The sequence below is a fragment of the Centruroides sculpturatus genome, unplaced genomic scaffold (genome assembly GCF_000671375.1).
Source record: "Centruroides sculpturatus isolate CEXI.00-Female unplaced genomic scaffold, Cexi_2.0 scaffold1013, whole genome shotgun sequence".
NCBI classification, from domain to species: Eukaryota; Metazoa; Arthropoda; class Arachnida; order Scorpiones; family Buthidae; genus Centruroides; species Centruroides sculpturatus.
The window spans coordinates 25,032-52,788 of NW_019385624.1; the positions used below are offsets into that span (position 1 = coordinate 25,032).

Genomic DNA, 27,757 nt, shown 5'->3' on the forward strand with positions numbered 1-27,757 from the left:
TTTGGATTTCTTAACCAGGATATAAATATTTTCAATATTGTTTTATGCATTTATTATTTCTAGCTAAACAAAATATATAGCAGCACCTAATGTTTTCAATATATTTTAATAAAAATATTTATTATTAATTATTGCATTTATTTTTTTTAAACATGAAGTGCTTTGTTTTATTCATATTTTAATAAATTATTTGTATTTTAAATTTTTATGACAATAGATCTATATTAAGAATATAAATTTGTAATTTTTGAATATTCATAAATTGTTTATAAAATAGATGGATGGGTACAACAATTATCAAAAAAGGAAAGAAAGCATCGTCGAAAGGAAGAAGTAGCTAATGCCTGTGTTAGCAATGAAATTGACAAAAGTTCAGAAAATGAAACTTGGGATGAACAACAGCCTGTTGCAGAATTATCGTGTAAGATTAAAGAAAATTTTATTTTTATTTTACCTTTTAAATTTTGTAGTGTGAACATGTACAATTTGAAAATTTTATTAACAAATGATTTTATGACTATTTTACAAGAGCATTATTCTGAAGATTTGGCAAGTAATTTTTCACTTCATCTGTTAAGTGTTACATCTTTCTTAAAAAATATATATAATTGACTGTAGAAACTACTATAAAAGAATTATTTTTGTAATTTTGAAACCATGTCGGTAATTATTGTTGTCTCCTAAATACCATAATACAAACACTCGAACACTTAAGTTTATTCAGTTTAGTTGATATGTGTGCATATTGTTTACACACGTTTCAGGCTTATTATGTCCCTCTTCAGCCAACTAAAATTAAAAAGTTAAACTTAGAGAATACATATGAATTACAAATTCCGGTATACATATAAAAGTTTTTACTGTGTGTGTGTGTGTGTGTGTAAGAAATATAACCATTACACTGAACGTACCTTGAGATTACAGAATTCTAAAACCCTTAACACATATCCACATGACAGATGGTAGACATATTCTTCTAGTTATTTCCTATTTATTCAATAAAATATTTTCTAATAAAGATTTCTCATGTAATAAATTTAATAAAATGTATCTGTATCTGAGTTAATCAATTAAATTCTGTATACATATATGTATACATATTCTATCAAAATTAATGCAGTCAAACTATATATAGATAAAATATTATATATATATTTATTTCAATATAATTACATAAAATAAAACTTAACATTAGTCTACTTCAGAGATTCCCAACTTATTTTTATCATGGAACCCTTTTCACCTTAATAAAAAATGTTGGAACCTTGCATATATCAATGAATTAAAGCATACTAGGTAGCCACTTTACATTAAAACTGAAACTGAAAATAAAACTACAATTAAAAATAAAATCTTAATTAATTAATTAATTAAAACAAAATAAAATCAATTGAAAAGTAAAACAATGTTTTTAAAAACTGTTTAAAAGTTGTTTTGAAATTTTCAAATTGTAAGTCAAATTTAGTTTTAAATTTATATTATTTGCATGCAGTGGTGAAAGAACATTTTGCTTTTAATATATACAGTCAATTCCGCTTAATTGGAACATGTTGCGACTAATCCATTTTGGCCCAATTAAGCGGCTGCCCCAATTAAACAAACTAATAATAAATTCTAAAATAAAATATGTAATATGTGGATAACTAAATAAGTAGGTAAAAAAAATAATAATTAGGTACCTGTTTTAATGCTTTATTAAACCAAAATACAGAAAATATTTGTACAGTACTATAAATTTGCTAGATTTATGATGACAGATAACTGATTTGCATTACTCTAGTGTTGCCAAATATTAGTAGCAACGTACACAAGGGTTGACTGTTTGATTCATTCCTGATCGAACGATCTTTCCTTTTCCCTTTTTAGTTAGAACATGTCCGGGTTTATCCAAAAGTCACCTTATGGCCTTTCTTTGAGCACAGTTTCCTTTACTTGGAGATGGGCCACTTTGGCAGGAGCATCTGTAGAATGTTTATAAAATAGATGGATCCGCCAACTCCAGAGTCTGGTTTCAACAATCAGATGGCTGCTGTCTGAGTCTAGACGTAATCATGTACACAACATCTTTCAAGGAACTCTCGCTGTCTTTCAACTTGGTTGAGAGACCTCGAAAAATTGTCCAGAGGATCTTTGTCCCTTCGCTTTTAAGGGGATCGTCCAGTTCAATCCAGAGAAGGATCAGTAGCTTGCATTCAGGTCTGCCTCAAACAGGATCCCCATGTGATACGTCCTGCTATGCTGATCCCCTCCAGAAAAAATTAACTGCCTGAACGAAAGACAAAATTGCTTTGTCTTGGTCAACCGTTAGGCCTACATGACAGTGTATACATAGTATTGACAAATTTTCAGAAGACCCCTAAAATATATCAAATATTGCTAAATTCCTTTTCTGCTACTGTCTCAATTAAGCTTTTAAATTATGTATTAATTTATTAGTTTGGCTTCCATCCATTGAGATTTGGCCCAATAAAGCAGCTGCCCCAAGTAATCAGTGGCCCAATTAAGTGGAATTGACTGTATATAGATTTAATGATTATATTTTTATTTATATGTTGAATCCATTTTAAATTAAGGTTATGATTTTTTGAATGATTCTCTAGCTTTAGTTTGTTTGTTTTTATGGTTTCTCTTACCTTGTCAAACATTATATTATGATTATGATTTTGGTTTTTTCTGTTACCAATAAATTGGTTCCCACTATTTATAAAGCTATAAATAACTTTAGCATGTATATAGTCTCAAATGGAGTCCTCATATCATCATACAAGGACTCACTCCTAGACTAGAACAATTACACTTTACATCCCAAATCTGCATTGGCACATTCATACATCACTAGACTCAATGGATTTTATTGTGGAACCCCAAATTTTTATTGGCAGAACCCTAGGGTTTTGCAGAACACAAGGTAGGAACCTGTCTAGTTGATAGTCTGTAACCTTTCATATTTTTTAACTCAGTATTTATTTCTAGTACTGTAATTTTGATAGATAACCTATTGGTTTTGTGTGTGTGTGTTACGATATGGGATGGATTATATGCTGATTTTAAATTCCAATTATGAGTTAAAGTTGATTCACATTAGATGACTGGCTGGTAGCAAGCAACTGACTCATTGGACTAACAATTATTTATTTGTTTTCAAGAAATAACCCACTGTGTCATTTCTTAAAATATGGAATACTTCCCACTGTGTTTTACAACCTTGTTCTATATTGGTGAAATATATTGGTGAAATGTATCCAGGCCGCAAGGGTCTGGCACTCACAGTCTCTCTGGCAAATTATGTATAGGTTAATAATTTTACTCTGTGTCGGGACAAATTTCTGTTATCTGTCACTGTAGACAAATTTGTAACACCTTGTTTATTCCTTTTAATAATCGGCCCCGGTGCTGGTCTTATGGGATCCCTCCCTCCTCCCTTCAAACACTTTATCCCACCCCTCTCTCTCCATACCCTTCCTTCTCCCTTCAAACACTTTATCCCACCCCTCTCTCTCCATACCCTTCCTCCCCCCTCTTTAGGCTATGCCAAAGGCTCGGCCATATCTATCTTCACAATATCTTCACAATATATTGGTGAAATAAGATTTAATTTTTTAGTAAATACTTGCAATTAACATACAATTCTATGTGCAGTAAACTAGAACTTTGTATAATAATTTTCACAACACTTTTCTTTTCCTAGCACTTTCTTTAATGTAACTAGAAAAAAGAAAGAAAGGTTTCACAATATGAATTGGATTGCTGTATATTAGATATCTATGTAAAATGTCTCTGTAATCCAAAATTATGGTAGACGGTCTCACAGCAAATTTTCAGTTAGGAACTACGATTTTATTCTCAAATTAAATTACATATGCATTTCAGGTTGGTGCAATATATTCCAACCCCTCCTCAGTGCTAATTTTAAAAAATAATAAAAACAAAAATTGTCAGAATATGACAACAAATATACCATTAGAAAAAATACTATACTGTTTGTACAAGAGAGAACAACACATCTGTAACACCAACACGTTATCATAGTGTTTGGCGTATGTTCTTCTCTTACAAACTTACAAAAAACGCTGAAATGTTAGAACATGACATGAACTACCTCAGATGTTTTCTAAGAAAAGAACATATGCCAAACACTATGATAACGTATTGATGTTACGGATGTGTTGTTCTCTCTTGTACAAACAGTATAGTATTTTTTATGATGGTATATTTGTTGTCATATTCTGACAATTTTTGTTTTTATTATTATTCAAAATTAGCACTGAGGAGAGGTTGGGATATATTGCACCAACCTGAAATGCATATGTAATTTAATTTGAGAATAAAATCGTAGTTCCTAACTGAAAATTTGCTGTGAGACCGTCTACCATAATTTTGGATACAGAGACGTTTTACATAGAAAGAAAGGTGTTGTGAAACTACTTAAGATACAGATTAATCTTCAGTCTAATACAAAATATGAAAAACCAAAAAGAATTAAATTTTACAAAATTAAAATATAGTCAATTTTTCTTATACATTTTTCAAGGGAACTGAGAAAAATATTGTATTTGTGAGAAAAATGTAGAAATGAAACTACCTTTGAATTGCTTTTAGAGTGAATATGTTATCACAAAAGTATGGTGCGGCACAAATTAACACTGTACATTACAACTGAATTTATACATGTAATTATTGACAAAGGAATTTCAATTTATTATATGTATAATAAATTTAATAATTTACTATACATATAATACATTTGAATAGCATATACATGGAATAGTAAANCATTTAATGTTTTTAATACATCTAAAGAAAATATTTTACTGTATTAAACTAAATTACCAAATAGTTAGAACATTAAAAGATACAGTTGAACCTTGTTTACACACTTTTCAAAGAAATAGAGAAAAATATATAAGTGAGGAAAACATACAACTGAATTTTGAAAATTGTTTTCAGAGAAAATATAGTCATCACAAATTAACACTGTATAACTGAACCTATATATGTAATTCTTAACAAAAAAACAGTTTCAATTTACTATACATATAATACATTTGAATAGCATATACATGGAATAGTAAAACAGAGTGAAATTAACTCATCAATTTTTAAAACATTGGTCAAGTTTTGTTTGTTTCTTGTTTTTCTGATAGACTTGTGACATATTGTATCAGTTGTCTCCTTCTGCTGAAACTCTAATCACATAAAAGAATGAAGAGTAATTCTAAAGGTTAGCTCATACTGACAGCAAATAATGAAAACAAATAAGAAACTGGAGGTAACTTTTATTCACTTAACAAAATTGGTTCGGTGAAAATTGTCAACATGTTTAACTGGCAGAGGAATTTGCTAAACAGGAAAATTTGTCAGAAACAGTGTCACATGTTACATAGTCACTTTGCTTTTTGCATTTGTTGGCAATTCACTGTCAGTGTAGACCAGTGTTTCTCAACCTCTAACGAATCGTTGCCCCCTTCAATAAAACCGTTACGTAGTATTGCCTCTTCACTTTAAAATTTCGATGCCAAGGGCCAAGGCTAATGCCAAATTTGTACTGCATTGAATAGACTAGTGACTAGTATAATGTTATTTGTTTAATTATTGTACTATATAATGAATAAAATATCTAATTATTCTTAATATAATGTTTTACTATATCATCCAGAAAATTGTTTTTCACCCCCTCAAAATATAAATTGTTACTAATCGCCCCCTCAACATGGAAAAATGCCCACATGGGGCGATATCGCCCCCGTTGAGAAACACTGAAATGGTGTAGACTAAGCTGAAATGAATACATATTTTACTTTTTCATTTTTTATAATAATAATTAAATTTTACCATTTTAATGTAAATAATTCATAAGTGAGAAAAAGTGCTGTAGGGTAATGAAAAATATGACATATAAGTGTGAAATTGTATAAATGAAAAATATATGACTGATGTATTTAAAAAATAAATTATTTAAAACGATGGAGTCAGATTAATTTTCACTCTTACTTAATTGTATTGTAGAAAAATACATGAAAATTCAAATTTTCTATATTTTCTGATAGAAGGTAAGAGTGATATATGACTGAATTGTTTTATAATGGAGAAAGTACTGTACAGAAAATATGTAATATATAATTGTAAAAACATACAGTTGAGAAACATATAAATGGAGAATTAAAGTAAGCAAAACTTGACAAAATCCTGTTTAAATGTTATAACATTTTGAACAATAATTTTAATATCAATAATAAAACTGTTTTCTGTTTAACTTTTTCTGAGTTTATTTTATTACTGGACAAAGGGAATTAGTCATAAAATAAAAATGATAAATTGTATTTATTTATTTTTGCACTTTATTTACATAATTGGGACAGTTTATAAATACTGCAATCAAATTAAGGGGTAATGAGTACAAGTGTAACCTTATGTTGTAGAATCCAACATGTACAGTATATATACAAGAAGTTTAAATGGGAAGTGCTTAGCTACTTCCAATTTGAACTTCTGCCATAGTCCCAATTTATCACCAAGAGATTTTTACATTTTCAGTCCTCTTAGAAGACTGTCAAACATTTTCTTGTTACGGACAGTCTATGAGGCTGGAATTTTCAACTTGGTTAAAAGATGGGATAAATGTCTGTTTTGGTATGTTTTAACTCACAATATCTGTGTAATGTGATTAAACTTATTTTAATTTATTCTAATATTTTTTTCCTTTCATGTAATTATAAGAGTATAATAGAATAAGAGTGAAAAATCATTAAATTATTATCATTTAAAAAGATTATTAATTTGTAATATTTTTATTGTAGCCTGCAGTCAAGAAAGTACCCCTTCTAAAGATTTACTTAAGCAATCTTCTAAAAAGACTCAAAGTTTACCACAAGGAATAGAGGTCTATTTTTTTGCCTTTACTCAAACTTTCAAACTTTAAATAATTTTATTAGTTTCTAATAATAATTTTTTTTCTCAGGGACAAAAGTCTTCAAAAAAGAAATCTAAAAAAGATATCAATGCAAATCAGAATGAAATTAACATTTCAGAATATCATGAACCTCCAGCAGAAAATAAAAAATCAGAAATCAAATTGGATTTAGAACAGTATGATAAACCAAATTCTTCCATTCAGATTAATCCTGAAATTGAAGATGAAAGTTTAATAACTGATGATAAACCTTCAAAAAAGAAGAAAGGAAAGAAAAAGAACCAGGATGTAAATGTATTGGTCACAAAACCAACACAAAGTGAAGAAATACAGGAAATCAAGGATTCATCAAAAACACAGAATGATAATTTATCTGATACCTTGTTGATTGACAGTGCAGAAGTTGAAAATAGTACAATTGATGATGCATCAAAATATAATAATGAAAATGGTAAGCTTAAGTTTTATAACAAATTATAGCAAACTTGATAAGAATTTTTAAGACTACAACAACAAAATTGCAAATTAAACGTGAAAAATATTAAAATATAGAAATGAGATTTGATGTGTTCTTTTACAAGAGCAAAGCATATGAAGACAAAATTAATTACATTTTTTATTAGCAAGAATTAGCATCCAAACAATACTTTAATTTTCTTTTACCATCAAATGAATGCTGGGGTAAAGCAAAATACAGAAATACATATTTCTTAAAATAGAATAAATAAGACAAATAATAAAGTTGCCTTATATTTACAGAGTGGCTAATAAATATTTTAAATTAGTTTACATATACAGTGTTTAAACAGTAGCATTTATTTCATGGATAATAAAAATGAAAATTATAAATTTGTTTTTTCTGAAGATTTTATCATATATAAAAATTTATCGAATAAAAAGTTTATTCTCTTACTAAAAGTTTCAAAATTAGTGCATAGCATACTTGAAGCATACTTATGTCATTTAACCATTAATACATAACACAGCTTATAGAATATGAAATAATAAAACTTTTTAAGTTATAATGTATAGAATCAACATTGCAGAATACCAAACAACTTCAATATTCTCACCTGTGTGACACACACAATTTTCAAGCTATAATCAATTTCCCTCTAATTTTTTTTCCCATCATTGCAATGGAATTGTCTGAAGTGCAGAATCGTAGCAACAATTCTGCACTTCAGTTCATTGAGGAAATTTTCAGTGGTCATGTAAGCAATGGCCCTGTATCCCTATAGTAAGAAATGAAATGGATAATATCAAGTGAGTACAGAGACCCCAGAATTGGTCCACCCAACCCATTCCAGTGCACAAGAAAATGCAATGTTGCTTTCACCAATGTCAGATAGGATTATCTAAAAAAAGGTGGATCTTTTCATACTTTCTATAAAAATGTTTCATTATGATAATGGACTTTGTTTCAAAAAATCAAAGTAGGCACACTGCTTTCTCTTGAACAGTTGCCTTTTGAAGTATGATATCATATTATCTCATAGATATCATGTAGTAATATAGCATTGCCAAATAAAACTTTTTGAGTTATTTTCATATTCCGCAAGCAGTTTTGTTTCATTGTTTTTGGTTGGATAATTATACGACATGGGAAATCTTAATAAATATAGGATGATTCTAAATCATTGTTATCATTATCTTTGAAAATCACTAATTTATATATCATTATTGAATTGTTAAGTTCTAATAAAAAAATATATCAGACATAATAAAATTCAAGTAACAAAGCATTAAAAGTTTCATTAATTTTGAATTTTTTAATGGAATGTATCCATAGATAAGGATAGTTTTTTCAAAAAGATTTAAGAATTTGATTTTATTAAATTTTTTCGTTATGAAAATTTCCATGAATAACAAAATTTAATAACTTTTAAATTAGATATATTTATTATTTATACTGTTTAAGAACCATCTTTGTCTAGTTAAAGTCAGAAGATAGTTTTTCAATATCTGTATTTTTCTTGTGTATCAGCATCCATGTTTTCTCTTAATATAAACAATGGTTGGAATGGTTAAAATTTTGAGAGATTTAAGAATATTCTAATATTTTATATTATATATAATTGAGAATTGGAATTCTATTTAAAAATTAATTCCAATCTTCTTCTGAAATGCTTGATTTTATCAATTTCTAAGAAAGAAATATAAATTTGTAATATATAAGGAAAATAAAAAAAAACAAATCTCTTGCAACTTTATATATAAATTATACAAGTAATAATGAAACTTCTTTTTGCAGGAACAACTGAATCTGGCTCAAATGTTATTTTTGATGAACTTGGTGGTGAGTTTATTATTTAGTTTAATATTTTAATGTTTATAAGTGAATTATAAACGTTATAAAAATTTCAAATGCTTTATTAGAACAGAGAAACTGATTATATTTTAAAAATATTTTTGGATCTTAGCAATCCTTCAAGATATCAGTTAGAATATATCCATTTCTTCTAAATAGATCCATTTTTCATGACAAAATCTATTTCTAAATGAACGTTTAAAAATATAAATTAATTAAATTTTTTGCTGTTTCATTTTATGGAGAAAACTTTAGTTAAATATTACTAGCACACTACAACAAAATTCCAGCAGAAAAGACATTTAATTGCAAATGTTTTCAACCTTGTTTAAAGATCATCTTCAGGCTATGTGCTATAGATTCAAATTACTGAACTGCTTAATGGCTGTCAATATATAGAATTTACATGAATTAATTTATTGGCTATTTAGTTTCAATTAATTAAAAACTGAAATAATGCAGTAAATTTCAGAAATCATCTACTGTGTAATACAAGAAGTAGGTGTACCCAGAAAAATATTTGAAATGTAACAACAATTTTTTACAGCACATAAATAGGGAAAATAAAGAAACAAATAAATTTATTTACATAAAACTTCTCGATGTAGGTCTATGATATTTTTTTACCTTCAGTTAGGTATTCATTTCTACATGCAAATTAAGTTAGTGACATTTAATTGGATGTAATGTTTTTGTTTCTTTCTCAACTACTCATAAGAGTTCTTTGCTTAGGCATCATTTTATTCAAAAGAAACAATGTTAGTACTGACAAAAATTTAATTTACATTAATCTTTTCATTAATTTTAATAACATAAAATTAAAACATAATCAGAAAACAATGAAAGAATGGCAACTCAAATTATTTTTGGAAGTGTTTTTATACCAGACTGGGACAGAATTAATTTTTTTAAATTTACACTAGGTAACTAAAGTATTCATATAAAATGGAAGAGTTTTTTAGTTATTATTCATTTCTCATATGAAATAGGAAAAAAAATAATGACAGTTGTAAAATCTTCAGACTTTTTTACACTAGAAAAAAGTATTTACATATACAAAAACATTGATCAAAAAGAGAAATATAATTTTATTTAAAACAGTGAAAATTTTTCTCATTGCAAAAGTATATGGACAGAAGTAGGACTTAAGTGACTTGCTTTTTTTGCTTTTTTCTTAGCTCTGCTCCTTTTTAGCTTTTTATAATGCAAAATCGCTTTTCTCACATCCCATGTGGATTTTTTTTTCGTAAATGCGCTCAGGATCAAAATAGTGACCAGCATATCCCCATACGCCTTATCATATGACCATGCACAACATGATAAGGCACTGTCATCTACACATGAATGTATTTGACCTGAAGAATTCTGCTGGGATGTCAAAATACCCAACTGTTGCTATAGTAGTCAAAGTATTGTTGGCTCTCAGTCATGGTAAGGCAGATGTTGAAAGAAGGTTCTCCAGTTTTAGATGGGTTATGACAAGACAGAGCTTCTATATCAGAATGAATAATGAATTCATTGTTGATAATAAAAGATGGACTCTGTGTATATAACAATAATGCCTTTTTGGTGCCAATGACAAAAAAGTTACTTGGGTTGGCCCACAATGCATATGCTACTTTTTTTGGACAAGCAAAATAAACTGAAAGAAGAAAAGCAGAAAATAGAACAAGAAGGAAGGGAGAGAAAAGAAGAAGAGGATAAAATAAAAGCACTTGAACAAGAGAGAGAAAATTGATACTCTTGAAGTAGAGCTGAAGAAAAAAAAAGAAGAAGAAATGCAAACGGAAACGAGGTCTAGAATGTTTGAAGAAGCCACTAATAGTCGAAATGCTGTTGAGAAAAACAACATTGAAGAGATACGTCTTGCCCAAAGGCTATTGAAAGGTGTGAAAAATATTCAGTGTGATGAAGAGGAGAAAACAAGAGAAGTACAGAAACTGCAGCATGACTTAAACAAAAGAAAATCTTTTTTAATTACAAATTTTTTAACAAGAAATCAAAAATGTACCTTAAAATAAATGACATTTGAAATTTGGCATGTTATATGGAGACACATTCTGATAGTTATGTTAGTCTTCCATTTCCTTTGCTGTATAACGGTGGGAACTCCATATGGGGCACATGAAAACTTAATATGGGCCCATTCTGGCTTAATGCAATCTTACTGGTCATTTTTCTGGAGTATAAACTCAGCCTATTTTCATATTTAATTTTTTCAGTCCACTTAATAATCAGTCTATTATCATATGCAATGTTATTGGTACAAAATATGTTTGTGTGTTTTTTAATAATGCCTCTTTTAGTTCATTTTAACACTATTAGTTTTTTTTTAGCTTTTATTTCAGTGTGGACTCTCTTTTCTCACTTATATTCACTACCATGACTGATTTAAGCCCCACAGAAGAAATAATGATAAAACAAAATATTTTATACAATTAAGAACAAGTTGGACATACTTTTACTCTGATAACAGCTTCTAAACAACTAGGCATTTTAATCCAAATTTTGTCTATTAAATTCAAAACTCTGATGATGATTTTAAGATCAGTTTTGTTTGTTGTTGATTATGTTCTGATTGTTCGTTCAATGTGATCCCATAAATGCTCAATTGGGTTGAGGTTTGGCAATTATGGAGGCCAAGGAAGCACTTTTATACCACACATATCAAGAAACTGACTTACCCTTAACAAACTCTTACTCTAATTTTCTTACTGATTTTTGAACATTATTTAAAATCTGTTCATGAACATATTGATTCATTATTTCATCAACAAATTGCAGAGTTCCAACAATATTTACAAACATACAACTTCAAATAGCATTAAATTGTCTCCACATTTTACTGTAGGGATCACATTTTTCAGTTTTAAAGATTCTCCATACTTCAAGACATTCATGTGAATCAAACATATTGAATTTGGATCATGACCTCAGGACTGATTTCCAAAATATTACTGAGTTTGTATAAAACTCTTTTGCAAACTTTAAGCTTTACTGCTGCTTTTTTTCTGTTGATGAATGGTTTTTTTTCATAGCCATAAAATCTTTTTAGATAATTGCTTTTAAAGTTTTTCTCAGTTTCTGCAGATGTATGTACTCCACATTCTACAGAAGCTTCAACAGCAAGCTTAGGAGCAATTATTTGTGGATTTTTCTTCACTTTCCTGACAATGATACATTTCTGTCTCAAGATAAATTTGAGTCTTATTAATTACACTATTTGTCGTAAGGTATTTAATGGTATCTTGAATTGTGGATTTTGGAATGTGAAACTGTTTTGCAAGGTTTTGCATAGTTTTCCCCTATTGCTATTCCTTAATAATGAGTTCTTTAATAACAATGGTTAATTTGTTTGTTTTCATTATTCACAATGATAAAATAAAACAGTTCAAGTTTGAAACAAATACTTTAACACATTTGTTGAGGCAAATTGTTGTAAACATGTTTTTAAGAAAATGATCTGACACTTTCATTTATTTCTTCTGTTTGGATACTTTGATGTAAAAATTGTCACTGTTTTAAATAAAATCATATTTCTGTTTTTGATCAATGTTTTTGCACATGCAAATATTTTTTTAGTGTAAAAAAAGCCTGAAGATTTCACATCTGTCATTATTGTTTTCCTATTTCATGCGAGAAATGAGTTATAATTAAAAAACTCTTCCATTTTATAGGTGTCCTGATACTTTTATGAGCTAGTGTATTTTAAATTGAAATTAAGTTTGGATTAATGTTTAAAGATGTACTGAAATTGCTTGTAATTGTTTTTGACCTAGTTTTCTTTATTTACAACTCTACTAATCGAAAGAATTTCATACAATAATTGGTTCATATTAGTGATGATGTGTTGTGGTTCAATATATTTTTTCTATAGACCCAGTAAAGATTTAAAAATTAGTTACAATAACATGAAATTCATTAACTAATTTTGTGTTTTAATTTAGTACAGAAGTAAAAGGAATTAAATATAAAATATAATGAAATAAAAATATGATTATTGTTGTTATTTCTATTCCATGTTTAAACTGTGAAATGATGTAAATGGATATTCTAGGCATTTATAACAGATGTAGGTATGCAGATAACATGTGCAATTGAAAAAGCTTTGTGGATGTGATCAAATAAATAATTTTATTTATTATTATTTATTTATCTGTATTGCACAATGAAGCATAGAACAACTAAACACTGTTTTAAAAATGCATAGAACAACTAAAAAAGAGTTAACACTGATATATATGTTACTGTAAAAGTTTTTTGCTTGTATGTATATATTAGTGTTAACTCTATTTTTAGTTGTTCTATACATTTTTAAATCAGTGAGAATTCCATGTGTTGTATGTTTTTATACAATGTGTTGAATAAGAAATAACAAAGAGTCGACAGAAGAGGGGCAAGAGCCCGAAACACACATTGACATCTAAACAGCAGAATAAAGATGAGTGTAAAATAAAGTCCAATGTCTAACGAAGGCGCTTCATTGTGCAATACAGATAAACATACATAAAAGACACACTTTCAAATTAGAAGAAAATAAAATTATTATTTTCTGGGAATAAACTGAAAAAATAAAAATACAATATTTACAAACACAAAGGATTGAGTGTAGTAGATTAATTGAAAATTAGATTTTATTAATTGTAAAATTATGAGATCTCTCTCTCTCTCTTTCTTTCAAAAAAAAAAGAGAGAATTAAAACAATAAATGTAAGAAGAGGAGAAAGAAATGCATTCCTAGAAAGAGACTAACTGGGTAATTCTCATAAAGTTTTAAAATGCCATCAAAACTTTATAAGAATTATCCAGTTAGTCTCTTTCTAGGAATGCATTTCTTTCTCCTCTTCTTACATTTATTGTTTTAATTCTCTCTTTTTTATTATTAGATTTCTAATAATAATGATGGGAGGGCTAATTATCTACCAGGAAGAATATTGATTATTATTTTATTAGAAGAGGAGAGTTTGAAAGTTATCAATACAGTCGACCCACCTATAACACGGTAGATACGTTCCGTTCTTTATGAATCAATTTTGTACGAGTCCTTGCCAATCACAGCCCGACATGTGTGAAGTTTACAGACTATGGCTGTTTGAAAGGTTTTCTTCCATAAAATTAATCGATTCTAGACTAATTCGACTCAACATTTCCAAAATATGTATAATTTTTTTGGGAATAATCCGTATAAACTATGCTATAAACAAAAAATTGTAGGATTACTTACCGAGCGTGCACCGTTCAATGTCACTATTGCTCAAGCTTGTTTTCATTGCGGAGCAATGCACCAAACCGCGGCCGCGATTTCTGATAAGTTATTTTTCTGCGAAAACTTTGTTGAACTTTGGAGACATCATTAATATAAATAATTTTTATGGCCGTTGAATAAGAAATGTTTCTTTCACAAGAAATGTATAAAATTACAGTACTGTATTAGACTTACGGTACCTAATTTACATACTGTACAGACGATAGTAAACAACTTACTCGCCTAAACTCTCCGTAGCGTGGCACTGGATGGCGGAAAGTATATATATAATTATAAAAATGTTACAATAAATTAAGTTAATATATAATTATATATGCAGTACCTAATTTATATATAATTAATATATAATTATATGTACAGTACCTAATTTATATATAATACTGTACAGACGATAGTAAACTCAATTTACCCGCCTAAATTCTCCGTAGCGTGGTGCTGGACGGCGGAAAGTAGTTCGGCTGTCCGATGACGTTTTACCGAATTATAGGAGTTTTTTCATCAGGTTTGTACGGATACCGTCGCAATTTTTTTGCAGTCTTATAGGAATCGTAATTATAGGAACCCATGTTATAGGGGGTCTACTGTAATTGAAAGTTTATTTGTAAAGAATGGTTCTCTCTAAACCAGTAGGTGAAGTTTAAATTTCTGGAAGAAGTCCAGGAACTTCACTTACTCAGTATTCAAGTCTTTCAACGTCACATTTACGGCAGTCTTTTATAATTCAACAATGTTTCCATACCACTTCATGTAAAGTGCTCCATAATTATTGATGATGTGTGTCTAATCAAAAGAGAGTAGAATAAAGACTTACTGATTAAAAAAAAACAGCTAGTATCTGGTCTTTCAATCATTATATATTTACTATTGATATCCTTAGATCTTATCAGAAAAAAATCTAAATATCTTTCCTTTCCAGGTTTGCTTATGCACATATCCAAATGATGATTTTACACTAGTAATAAAATAAATTTCAGAATTGTAAACCATAGAAATGTATATTTTTAATTTTAAAATGTATTTGTAATTTAAAATATATAATTTTATAAAAAAATTATAAAAATTATAAAAAAAAATTTAAAATGTATTTTTAATTTTAAAAGAAATGCAATCTTGAGTTAATTTTTTAAATTGTGTTTATGCACTTGACATGTTTGCTGCCAGTTGATGTAGATTCACATGATGCAGAATTATGTCAACTGATGGTGAACATGTTAACTGTGCAAAAAAAATTCTGAAAAATGTATGTTAAATTTATTTAGTTTCTCTTTATCAGATTAACATTGTTAGTTAATCTGTTAGAACTTACTATTTACATTGATACCGTGTTTCCCCGAAAATAAGACATCCGCAGAAAATAAGACCTAGCACAGATTTTGCTGAATTGCGAAATATAAGACCTCCCCCTGAAAATAAGACCTAGCGCATTTTTCAGAGCAAAAATTAATATAAGACACTGTCTTATTTTCGGGGAAACACGGTAGAATGATATTTTCTAATTTAAAGAAAGTAATCTAATACATGGAAACCCATATAAACTGGAATTGCACTGTATGAAATGTTCTTTCCAGTTTGACATGTTTCTTTTTTGAGCAAATTTTTAACATTAAAAAATCACTCAATTTCAAAGAAGTTTTTCTATTTAGGCAGGTTCTGTTTTGAACATTTTGCTATAGAAATTCCATAAATCATGTTTCAAAATTTGAGGTACTCTAGACATGTTTTTCTCTGTTGTAAATGCAATTTGATATAAAATAATTTCTTTTGCAATTATTTAAATTATATCAAATTGCATTTACAACAGAGAAATTATAAATTAAATAATTGCAAAAGAAATTATTTTGACATAGAATTCTGTGAAATTGCACTACTACCTCTTTTGTAACAATATTAACAAATTATTTCATACATTTATATTAAAGATGGGTGAATATTATTCATGAATATTTAACTATGCTGTTAGTAGAATGTATTTAAGATTAATGATCTTCAATATTACATTGATATCCAGAAGTATCCAAACAGAGCTAATAAAAAATTAACACTTAGTACCTTTTATTAACACATGTGATTGCATTGCAGCTAGTTCAATAAACCATATTTGCCATCATAAATGTTTTTAAAAATGATGTTTTGAAGTTCAAATAAATATTTTTTTCTTGTCAGTGGTTTCCTCTTGTTGAATGTTTTTGAATTCTTGCTTTCTAAAGAAACAAAATTACCTTGCTCTGTGTTAAATAGAAATCATGTTAAGTTCACTAAGTGTTTGGGGTATTCAGATCTATTTAATATTCAAATTCAATATTTGTCCATCTCTGATGTATAATACATATATATGTGTGTGTGTTAGGCTCAAAGACCAAAAACACTCTTTGAGCGAAAAACTACCACAACGTGTTGTGGTCTCTTTAAATCATCCACAACACAAAATTTGCATCATGGCACTTGTAAAAATACATTGTGGCAAATTCAAAATGACCACAAAGAGTGAAATTCACATTGTGGCTTTCTTGATATTTGACTACTACACGTTGTGGTGATTAAGCGTTCTTAACATTAGCTGATCCAACCACAATATGACGGACAGGTTGAAATTGGTTAGAATGTTTTAGTTAGGGTGCTTGAAGTTAATAGGGACGTGCAGCTTCCAGAAATGTTTTAGCTGTTGTTATGAGCATTAATCCATCAGTTCTCTATCAGTTAGGAAACAAGGAAGGTCTTCTTGATCGATTTTATGCTCGTAATGAATTTACAATTTCTGAGAGTAAATTTATTAATATTCAGGACGTACCCTCAATTTCATTAATACTTTCTCAGCATCCATTTTAACAACTGGAAGTAAGGAAGGGTTTATAATGTGTCACTGTAAAAGATATGGTATTGATCAAAAATGCAAATGCCACTCAAAGAACATAAAATGCAACTCGAAANTTTCTAATACATTAATTTTATATTCAACAGATATATGGCAAAATGCTAAATCACAGAAAAAGAAGAAAAAAGCTCGCCGAGAGCAGTAATATTTTATAGAAAGATATGAAAAAAAAAAAAAGACACAGCCAGCAGTGGCTAGAATCAACCTCAAGTCTTTCACATCATCCTCCCTATCCAAGTTGTAGTCCTCACCATTCCTTGGCTATTTCCTATGACTTGGTGGGTTTGTGTACATATCCTTGCCAAACTGTGCTGTCATAACAGGGAGGATGGGGAAAGCTGCCAATTTCAAGAGAGACAAATGTCCTTTTAAAAAATATATAAAGATAAAAAAAATAACAAAGTTAACTATTTTCTGAAAAGATTTTTTGTCATTTCTTCTTGTAATCTGGTATCTGGTATTACTAGACTACTGTGTATGATAAACATTTTATGCTTACGGGAGAACTTTATATTGTTTGAGGGTGCCATTCAGATTTATTTGTGTACAATAAAACTAGATATTCAAATACCAGATGACCAAAATTGACAACTGATTCATGTGCAATAAGTATTTTACTTTAAATCAAATTCTTTGTGATGTTAACCAAACTTTGTTTGATCTACGTAAATGTTTATCAGAATTTCTTCTCATTCATCAAATAATTGATCTCTAAAATATAGAAAAAAAATTAATTGATCTCTGAAATTTTCTATATAATTTTTCAAAGTTAAAAAAAACTCTTCAGATATTTATCTGAGTATATTTATTCATTTATTTACATGCATGGATTTTATGGAAAATGCCCAAAGTTTTTCCATTTATTCACTGTGAAAGGAAAGTCTCTATATTAAGCTAAAAGTGATTATTAGAAAGATAGATTGGGAAAGTAATAACAAAATTACTTTTTCAAAAAATTTTTATTAGAAAATCCAAAAATATGTTATTTTTTTATAGAAAAAAAATTATGAAAAATATTCAATTGTAAATTGACAAGTTGTCAATATTGGCCATTCCATGTAATCCATCCTTAATATAAGTAGTTTTTAATGTAAATTTCCTATTATCTGTGTCCAAAAGTAATAACAGAATGTTTAAAAGCAGTTTGCCAAATAAGAAGCTCTTAAAATTTGCATTTTTATATAATACTAATTCTTTGTTATTCTGCAGATTTGTTAACGACAAAGTTTTTTGTGTAAAATGTGAACAAATAAAATTGTTGTCGAAAGATTTATTTTTTGAACTGAAAAATTATCATTCAACTTCCATGAGAAGAAAAAGAAAATATTTTTTTGTAAAAATTTATATTTTCTAACTTGTTAAACCAAGAAAAAAAATGGCCTTTGGTAATGTTATCAAGTCTCAATTTATATGATTTAATTTACAATTGGCAAACTGCTATTATTATCAGAAAGAATAATATATTTTCATGAATTGATGCACTATCACATAATTATGCTAAATATCATGGGAATTTTTAATTTTAATGCTGTGATTTTTGTGATCTTTACCAATGTTGGAATCATATGAATGATATTTGCACTACAACAAAATACAGTATGTATGTATATAATAGATTTACAGTTTATAACTGTTTCATAGAAAGGAGGTGCAAATATATTTATGGAATGCCTGTTAAGTTTATCTCTCCCTCTTAAATTGAATATAACATTGTTTAACAGGTATATTGTAAAGAAAAAAATGATTTCCTTCTCAAACTTTAAAATTCCCATTTTTATGTCATGGAACTGTGATGTCATTGGTGACATGTTAATTGCTGCATAAATAACTGCAGTATATATCAAATTTGTTTGAATCAAATCTATTGTTAGTTTTTTATTCCTAGTTACATCCATACGTAGATGTATTGTTTAAAATATTTTTCCATTTTTGATCATTATTAAATTTTAAACACAGTTTTAATATATAGGGATGTTGGGTGGTGAAGACTTTTGTTTAGTCATTGTTTTCATAAAAATTTTGTAAAAAGATATAACAATGCATTTCTAATAAACATATTTTTCTTTCACATGTTGCCTTTCAGGGACCTATGCAGTTAATATCATTTTTATTGTATTCTATTGGATTTTTAAGATATTTTAATGCATTTCAACTTGGAAAAAAAGTGTTTTAAAATATTGCTTAAGATGCATTATTTCAAAAAACTTAAAGCAGTGTAAATTTAATTAATTTTTGATTAGCATTCAAATAGTTACACAAATTACGTATTTTGTTATCAAATGTAAACTCAAAATGTTTCAATTATATTGATAGAAATGGTTTGGGTGTGTTTGTTATTGGAAAAAGTGTATTAAATAGTCAAATTTATGAATTGTTATTATTTCTTTTTAAACATAAAATTAAGTTGATTGGATTTTTGGTGATTTTTTTTTTTTCTTCCTATAATTATATATATATTTTTTTTAATAAAGGGAAATAAATACAGTATTTACATCTTTCAGGTAGCTTATTCAATAAAACTTCTTAAATACTAAAATACTATAGTAATAGAATCAAATAAATTCAATTAAATTTAATATTTGATTTATTTTAAAAGTTTTAGAATATTCCTTTTAACTGGATATACACTGGCTGAAAATGAAAAAAGAATATCTCTATGTAATACGTCTCTGTAATCCAACAAATGGTAGACGGACTCACAGCAAATTTTCAGTTAGGAACTACAATTTTATTCTCAAAAATGACAAATGCATTTCAGGTTGGTGCAATACATCCCAACCCCTCCTCAGTGCTAATTTTAAAAATAATAAAAACAAAAATAGTCAGTTCACGACAACAAATATACCAACAGATAAAAATTTTTTTCGTAAACACTTACTCTTAAGAATATAAAAATTGTGCAAGGGATACCAACACAACTATAACACCAACACATGTTATACATCAATACATAGTAGAGGTATTGTACTGTACATGCTCAAAGAGCCATTGAAGTGTTTAATACCACAGGATAACCACATCACTAAAAATAAAACTTTTTTATGATTATTTTACAGAATTAATAATGGTTGTATAAAAACAACATACATTACATACTGTTAAAATATAGTGATATAAACAGATTATGAACTATAATTTACAAAAACCAAGTAAAAACCTTACTACTATTCTTTTAATCATTCGCAATAATTTGATTCTATGTAACGCCCTCTATCAGTTTATACCAACGAGAATCAATTAGCATACCATCTGAATTATTTATTAAATTATTTTTTTGGTTCTTTATTTCTAAATGTTCTTTAAATTTTCGTTTATACGTGTCTTTTTTTCATAATGCAAAATTTTAATATTACTGCGATTGATTTTACAATTACTATTTTTTGTATGCTCGTACCATGGGGAATTATTATATTTTAAATGAATAGCTGCTTCATGTCCTTTTATCCTAGTGTCCAATTTTGAGAATAAAATTGTATTTCCTAACTGAAAATTTGCTGTGAGTCCGTCTACCATTTGTTGGATTACAGAGACGTATTACATAGAGATCTAATATACAGCAATCCAGTTATATAGTGAAGAAAAAAGAATACCCAGAAGAAATTCCTTGAAGAACTTTACATTGAGGTATGTTAATAGATCACAGTTTCTGCTATCCTTAGGTTTCAAAGTCTCTGGTTGAAATTCATTGGATAAAAGATGTCATTGTATATAAAAAATGCAAATGAATGCACACCTACTTAAGAACTAGGGTGAGAAGAAATAATTTGATCTTCTAGTAGTACATTGTCAATTTCTCTTTTCAAGTAGCTACCTTGCTTGGATGATGCATGTGTGTTAAGTTAAAGGAGTAACGGCCGGATGGCCAAGCAGTCAAGGTGGCAGCCTCTGCTCTGGGGGATCGAATCCGATCGTCAAATAATCCCCAGAAATTTTTTGGGGAATGGTCCATTCAGATATGTTGGGCCCCATCCCTCACCACCCAGCCGCCCCATTGCGGGTCTGGCCGAACCCATAATGGGCTTGCAAAAAACAGGCCCTCTTAGTGCCCAGAGGGCAGAAAAAGTTAAAATTTAAAAAAAAGAAAAAAGTTAAAGGAGTTTGAATATGGTAATAATGTGGGACTTCAAGAAGCAGGTTGGTCTTTCCATCAAATTTCAAACTTACTAGAATGACAGGTATTGGTAGGGTACAATGGTGGCATTGATAGTCAGAAAAGCATTCCACCACTTGAAGATGTACTGTACTTCTGGACAACAGAGTTAGACATGCAATATAATTGACATATCAGGAGGAAATTCAGGCAAAACAGATGGCTGAAGTAGCAAAATGAACAGGCAGAGAGAAAAAACATAAGCTGAATACAATGAAATTCAGCTTATTTTGTAAATGTAAACATAAATGTATGTACTTTGGAGTTTTTCATAAATAGTTCATACAAGAATGCCAGTGCTAACTATTCTGAATGCAACCATTCTGGAATAAGGAGTGGCAAAAATTGATTTCTCCTCATCCAAGTTACCATTGAACCAGCACTGTCTACAATAATATGCTCATAGTCCAGTATCCAAAAGACAGTTGCATATGTGTTACTGGCACAGTTACCATATATCCTTAAAAATATTTGCAATAGTGTTGAGAATGAGCTCATTTGGTGGACAGAATGTCAGTTTGTGATCTCCAGTGACACTGATTCTGCTTAGTTTCATCTGATAGTCATTTGTGTTCAGATGTTTCCAGGTGAAAGACTACTTCTATTGTGCATCTACCAGTGGCACACAAACATCCTGAAATGGAAATGGTTAGTTATCACTCTTGTAAATATCTGGTATTTGTACAGGATATACTAAATAGCATTTTGTATAGTACATCAGTGACATCAAACAACCAGTCATCCTGCAGTTTTGAGTAGAATCCCAAGTGTGATATTCCATGCACTGTTTAGGCAACTTCACCATGGTTTTCCAACCTTTTTTGTCTTCAATTCAACATATCTGGGACTAGAACAGTTGAAGGCTTTTCCACAAATCCCAGCAAATAGAATATATAGAGTGTTATACCTCAGCATGATATCCAGCATTTGTACAATTGATTGCATGCCAGATTGGAGGTTTGTATTTCTACTCAAGGTGGTTCAAGGCCTTACTAAAATGTATCTTGTGTAAAACATAATGTTTGTTATAAGACGAAATAAACATTATTTTACTTTAAGCATGTTATCACTCTTTTCTCAACATGTTTCTACTTAACTCATTGATTAAGCTTCAGTTTTTAATGGTGTTTTTTTTCATTTTTGCCAGTGTATTTCTAAAATTATAACAAAATTTAATTGTATGGTTTAATGAAATATAAACAAATTTTTACTTTAGTTAAACAGATGTAAAATATATATAAAATATGCAGTGGTTTTTCAAATTAAAAATTTTTAAAATAAGATTTGCAATAGTTTATATAGCATGTGTTTCAGTTTTTGGAGAAGTAAAATATGAATTAATTTGAACTTGTTGAAATTTATATTTATATGGTTTTATAGATTTTTAAATAGAATATTTAGAAATACATTAGTAAAAGCATCAAGCATACATATCTATGAAAATTCTTAAAATATAAGATTCGACAACTTAATTTCCAGAATGCACTTTTAAAAAAATGTGGTACTGTATACTAGTGGCTGTTATCATTGGAATTCAGGTATTCAACATTATTTCATAAATTCTTGCATGCTGTTTGATATCAGTTATGTTAGAAAATATTTGTCCCATCAGTGCATATTTTAATTTTGGGAATTGTCAGGTGAATAGGCATTATGATCTAATTGGGTAATAGTTTGGCCAGAAAATATTTCACTCATGGCATTGGTTTGGTGTGATCCACCTGTCAGGCTGCACTTTGGGTTTTTTTTTTTTTTTTCAAACAGACCTTGTAATCTTTTCAGCACTTTAACAGCATTGTTAATTGACTATTTTTCATTATTCTATAAAATCTGGATGGATTGAATTCTTTGTGATTGAAGAAACATGCCAGCATGCTTGTCTTAAATTGTGTGTGAGTTGTGTGTTTTTTAGGGTACAGTGACATCGGGATTTCCACTGCATGCTCTGACATTTTGTTTCTGGATTGTAGTGGAAGCACCAAGTTTCATCACTGGTAATTACTCTCAGAAACAAACACATTAGTAAATCTTTAGTTTTAATTACTACTATAAGTTGCAAAAATGAAACATTATATCATTCTATTCGAAAAGTCTACACATTTGTTTTAAAGGATTTATGTTTTTCAATTAGCATATCTTTTTTTCAATAAGCAATATTTTTTTGAGATAGATATATACTGTATTCAAAGGACAGTTCTCTTGCTCAAAACGTCATGAATGAAGAAAGTTTTTAATATTTCAAAATTATATGTAAATACAGTAATACATCATCTTGCCCCACCCGTGGGGTAAGATGGGAATATTATTTTTATATACAAGGAGGACAAATTAAAATGGTTAAACTGTCGTTTTCTTCAATATTGGCAGAACAACAGTGCACATATTTATCACAACGGCTACGTTTATTATTATTTTCCGAATAAATAAATATAAAAAGTTTGAACTTACTCGTATCTACTTCACCAGACGATAATGTCACTTCACGCATGCCCAGTTTCGCTATTTTGTGAGCAGACGATATATTTTTATAGAAAAATTTTTTTATTTTGATTGTTATCTCACATTTTATTTCTTGTTAAGATAGTATTTAAATTTAAAAAATGTTTTCACAAATAAAATAAAACGTAAAAAACATAATTGTAATAAATTTATACAGTATATACTGTATTACTTTATTAGTTAGATATGATTTAAAAGTGGAATACTGTATTTCATTTTCTATAAAAAAATCATTTTATTATTTTATATATTCGAAAAAATGATATAGAATTATCAATGACAACGAATTTAAAACTAGTTCACTGCACTATATTGCAGTGCCTCTAACCAGCAGCAGAATTCATGGCCAACCTTGGGCGAAATGGGGTACCTTATCTTGCCCCAACGTGCACTTTTCATACTGACTGCAAACACTGGTCAACTTTATTTCAAAACTAAACAATTTCAGTCTTAAAGGTTATTTCGAATACCATAATATCTTCATCTAAAAAGTAATGTAAAAGTTCTCAATGATGCTTACTTGTAGAAACTTTGTAGCGAGCGTAAAATTACATGAAATACAGTAGACCCCCCTATAACGCGTAGATACGTTCCTCGTTATACGAATTTCGTGTTGTAGGAATCCTTAAATACACGAGCCAATCGCAGCCCGACACGTGTGAAGTTTACGGACTACGGCTGTTTGAAAGGTTTTCTTCCATAAAATTAATCGATTCTAGACTAATTCGACTTAACATTTCCAAAACACGTATAACTTTTTGGGAATAATCCGTATAAACTATGCTATAAACAAAAAATTGTAGGATTATTTACAGAGTGTGCACCGTTCGACGTTGCCATTGCTTAAGCTTGTTTTCGTCGCGGAGCAGCGCATCAGACGGTGGCCGCGATTTCTGATGTTATTTTTCTGCGAAAACTTCGTTGGAGACATCATTAATAGAAATAATTTTTATGGCCGTTGAATAAGAAATGTTTCTTTCACAAGAAATATATAAAATTACAGTGCTGTATTAGACTTACGGTACTTAATTTACATACTGTACAGACGATAGTAAACTCAATTTACCCGCCTAAACTCTCTGTAGCGTGGCGCTGGACGGCGGAAAGTAGTTCGGTTGTTCGTCCGCGATGACGTTTTACGCGTCCCCTTTAGCGTCTTTATACGAATATTGTCGCAATTTTTTCGCCGCGTTATGGGAATCTCTGTTATAGGAACCCGCGTCATAGGGGGGTCTACTGTACATTAACCTATCCCGTGTTGACATTTTTCTCCGTTGCGTGTCGCTTCGCGTTGAATTTTCGTCGATGTTAAGCCTAAGGTAAACTTTTTAAAATAATAATCGTGACTATTGTATCGTTAAAAATTTTATTTATTTTTTACAAACAAAATTAATATATTGAAAAATATTAAAAAAAATTTATACTTTAGAAGTTAAAATCGAGGTTTACAACCGAAGATAAATAAACAAGTTAAACTATTTTAAAGTATTTATAGAATGTTTAATAGGTAGAAATCTAGATCCGTATGACGCGATTGGGAGTTTAACAGAGCTGTAGAACATATTGATAGGAACAAAAAACTCAAAGGAACAGTGCCTCATGGGAATTTGTAAAGAACGCCCACTAGGGAACGTCCCGGGCTACTAGTATACTATAATCTATTAATTAATAATGTATTTTTTCATACTTTTCGGTTATCCGACCAACCAGAGTCCCCAATCGAGTCGGATAATCGATGCTCTATTGTAAAATTGCCGTTTAGGGATAGTTGCCCTTCAAAAAATTGATACAAATCAACCATGGGACATTTTCACACAGGTTGGACATACATTGATGCAGCAAAAAACACTTAAATGTTTTTGACCAAACTTGCTTTTGTACAAACTGCTTTTTCAAAGGTTACACAGATCTCTGCACATTGATCAAAATATAATGTAATAAATCAGAATAAAATATTTTTCGACAAAATGTTTGCTTGATTAGTGTACACGGAAATATTTTAGTATTTAGCAAAATGTTTTATATAAAGTTATTTTTACCTAAGAGAGTTGTAACTACCGGATTACATCGCCATTATTATGTTTCTACATAATTTTTCACTAGAGGGAGGCGTTAGACACAATCTCTTATAAAATTTAATAATTTAGAATATTCTGACTATTTTAAATTAATTTCTNGCCGCCGACGAGATTAGTCGGGAGACAGAGAAATCCGAAACCGCAGTCCCAGCACCACAAACACCCGAGATAATAGACCCCTGGGATGAATTCATCCTAAATTCGATACAACCCGATCAGGCAGAGGCAGCGGAAACGGTAGAAATTAGTCAGCACGCGACCACGACACAACCGTCGCACAGATATGCATTAAGGAGTCAGGGACCCGCAGACGAATATCCTTGGGTACTACCCCACACGCATAGGCTCAGACAAACGGTGGAACATCTTCACCGAAACACAGAAGAGGGAGGCGCGTCAACGTCCCATAATCATGTTCAGGAGCGCTTGCCGCCGCCTACACCCGTCGGGCTATTTACTCAATGTAAATGGTGAGCTCTTCTGAGGGGAGAGGTCACCATACAAAAAAAAAGGGATGTATTTTTGTAAACAGAATTGTCGCAAGACGAATTCATATTTGTAAATATTCTCCTTGTGGATCCTGAATGTTCAGGATAGAAACGCGTTTTTCAAGTTCAAAACGGTAGAACTGAAAAAAAAGAAAAAAAATTGTTCGGGAAAACAACAGTGTCACGAATGACACTGATGAATTTGTCAAAGGTTGAGTAGTTTATATAATCAAATTTAATGATTAAGAAAAATTTCCCCAAATAGGCGTGCATGATGATCACAGCCGTCACAGAGAGAGGAAAAAAGACGCACAGACAACAACGATCAATGATGAACGACAATCGGAGGAAAACCGAAATTGTCGTCATTGCTTCCTCTGTGCCAGCAAAAGCCCCTTTAGACAGAAACAACGAAAAATGTAATTGTCTCTGACGGTGAGGTTGAAATTGGAAAGATCTGTCAAGGAAAAATCCGAAGACAGATAAACAAAGGTCCACACCGAATCAGAAGACAGACATCGGGAAAAGGGAGCTATGACGAGGATGCCAAACATATTTGTGACTTCCGAACAGAGTATGCCCGTACCAGATACGAAAGCATACCGGAAGCGCATGTTTCAGATTTTGCGTTCACTCTGGTGTGACGGATGAGACAAATTAGATACTGAATCACTGTTCGTGGTCCTAAACAAAGAAATTGGGCGGGAACACGAATGCATTCGGTATTCACCCCTTTTTTGGCTTTTTCTTGGGAGATTTTGAATCGGATTTTAAGATTCATATGAATTGCTCAATCTATGGAGAAAAACAAAAATTTCTTTGAAAAAAAATCGGGTTAAGTAGAAAAGAGGAAATGTAATTCTTATGTTACAAAACTGTTGCTTTTGTTCAAAGTTACGCGACACCTATTCCAATTCGATATCCACGCGAGCGCGAGCTATCAGTTCATCGACCTAGCTCGAATGGATCGCGCTGGGCTGGTAGACGTTCGCGGGACCTAGGGCCCATTGTTAAAATGTCGCATCTGGTGGCGACATTTTAAAAGAAAGGGGGGTGCCCTGTGAGGACCCGAACAGGGGTCGATTGAGAGGTCCGAATTATGGGTTCGATCGAAAATTAAGAGCTCCTTTTCAGTCGATAAGGAAACGGATTAGGTGTCTCGATTGAACAATGCAATTGTTTT

At 29.9% G+C, this 27,757-nt stretch overlaps 2 protein-coding genes across 2 annotated transcripts in view; both read left to right on the forward strand.

The window, feature by feature from the left end:
• LOC111640695 (ABC transporter F family member 4-like) overlaps positions 1–19,427 on the forward strand; it is a 38,600-nt gene extending 19,173 nt beyond the window's left edge. The window contains exons 4-8 of the mRNA XM_023386731.1: positions 278–421; positions 6,798–6,880; positions 6,959–7,361; positions 9,165–9,209; positions 17,446–19,427. Of these exons, the coding sequence (XP_023242499.1) occupies positions 278–421; positions 6,798–6,880; positions 6,959–7,361; positions 9,165–9,209; positions 17,446–17,504 (734 nt within the window). The 3' untranslated portion in view covers positions 17,505–19,427. The remainder of the gene's footprint in view (positions 1–277; positions 422–6,797; positions 6,881–6,958; positions 7,362–9,164; positions 9,210–17,445) is intronic.
• A 7,681-nt stretch (positions 19,428–27,108) lies between these two features.
• The window catches only part of LOC111640696, a 21,429-nt gene continuing 20,780 nt past the window's right edge, over positions 27,109–27,757 (forward strand). The window contains exon 1 of the mRNA XM_023386732.1: positions 27,109–27,148. Within this exon, the coding sequence (XP_023242500.1) occupies positions 27,109–27,148 (40 nt within the window). The remainder of the gene's footprint in view (positions 27,149–27,757) is intronic.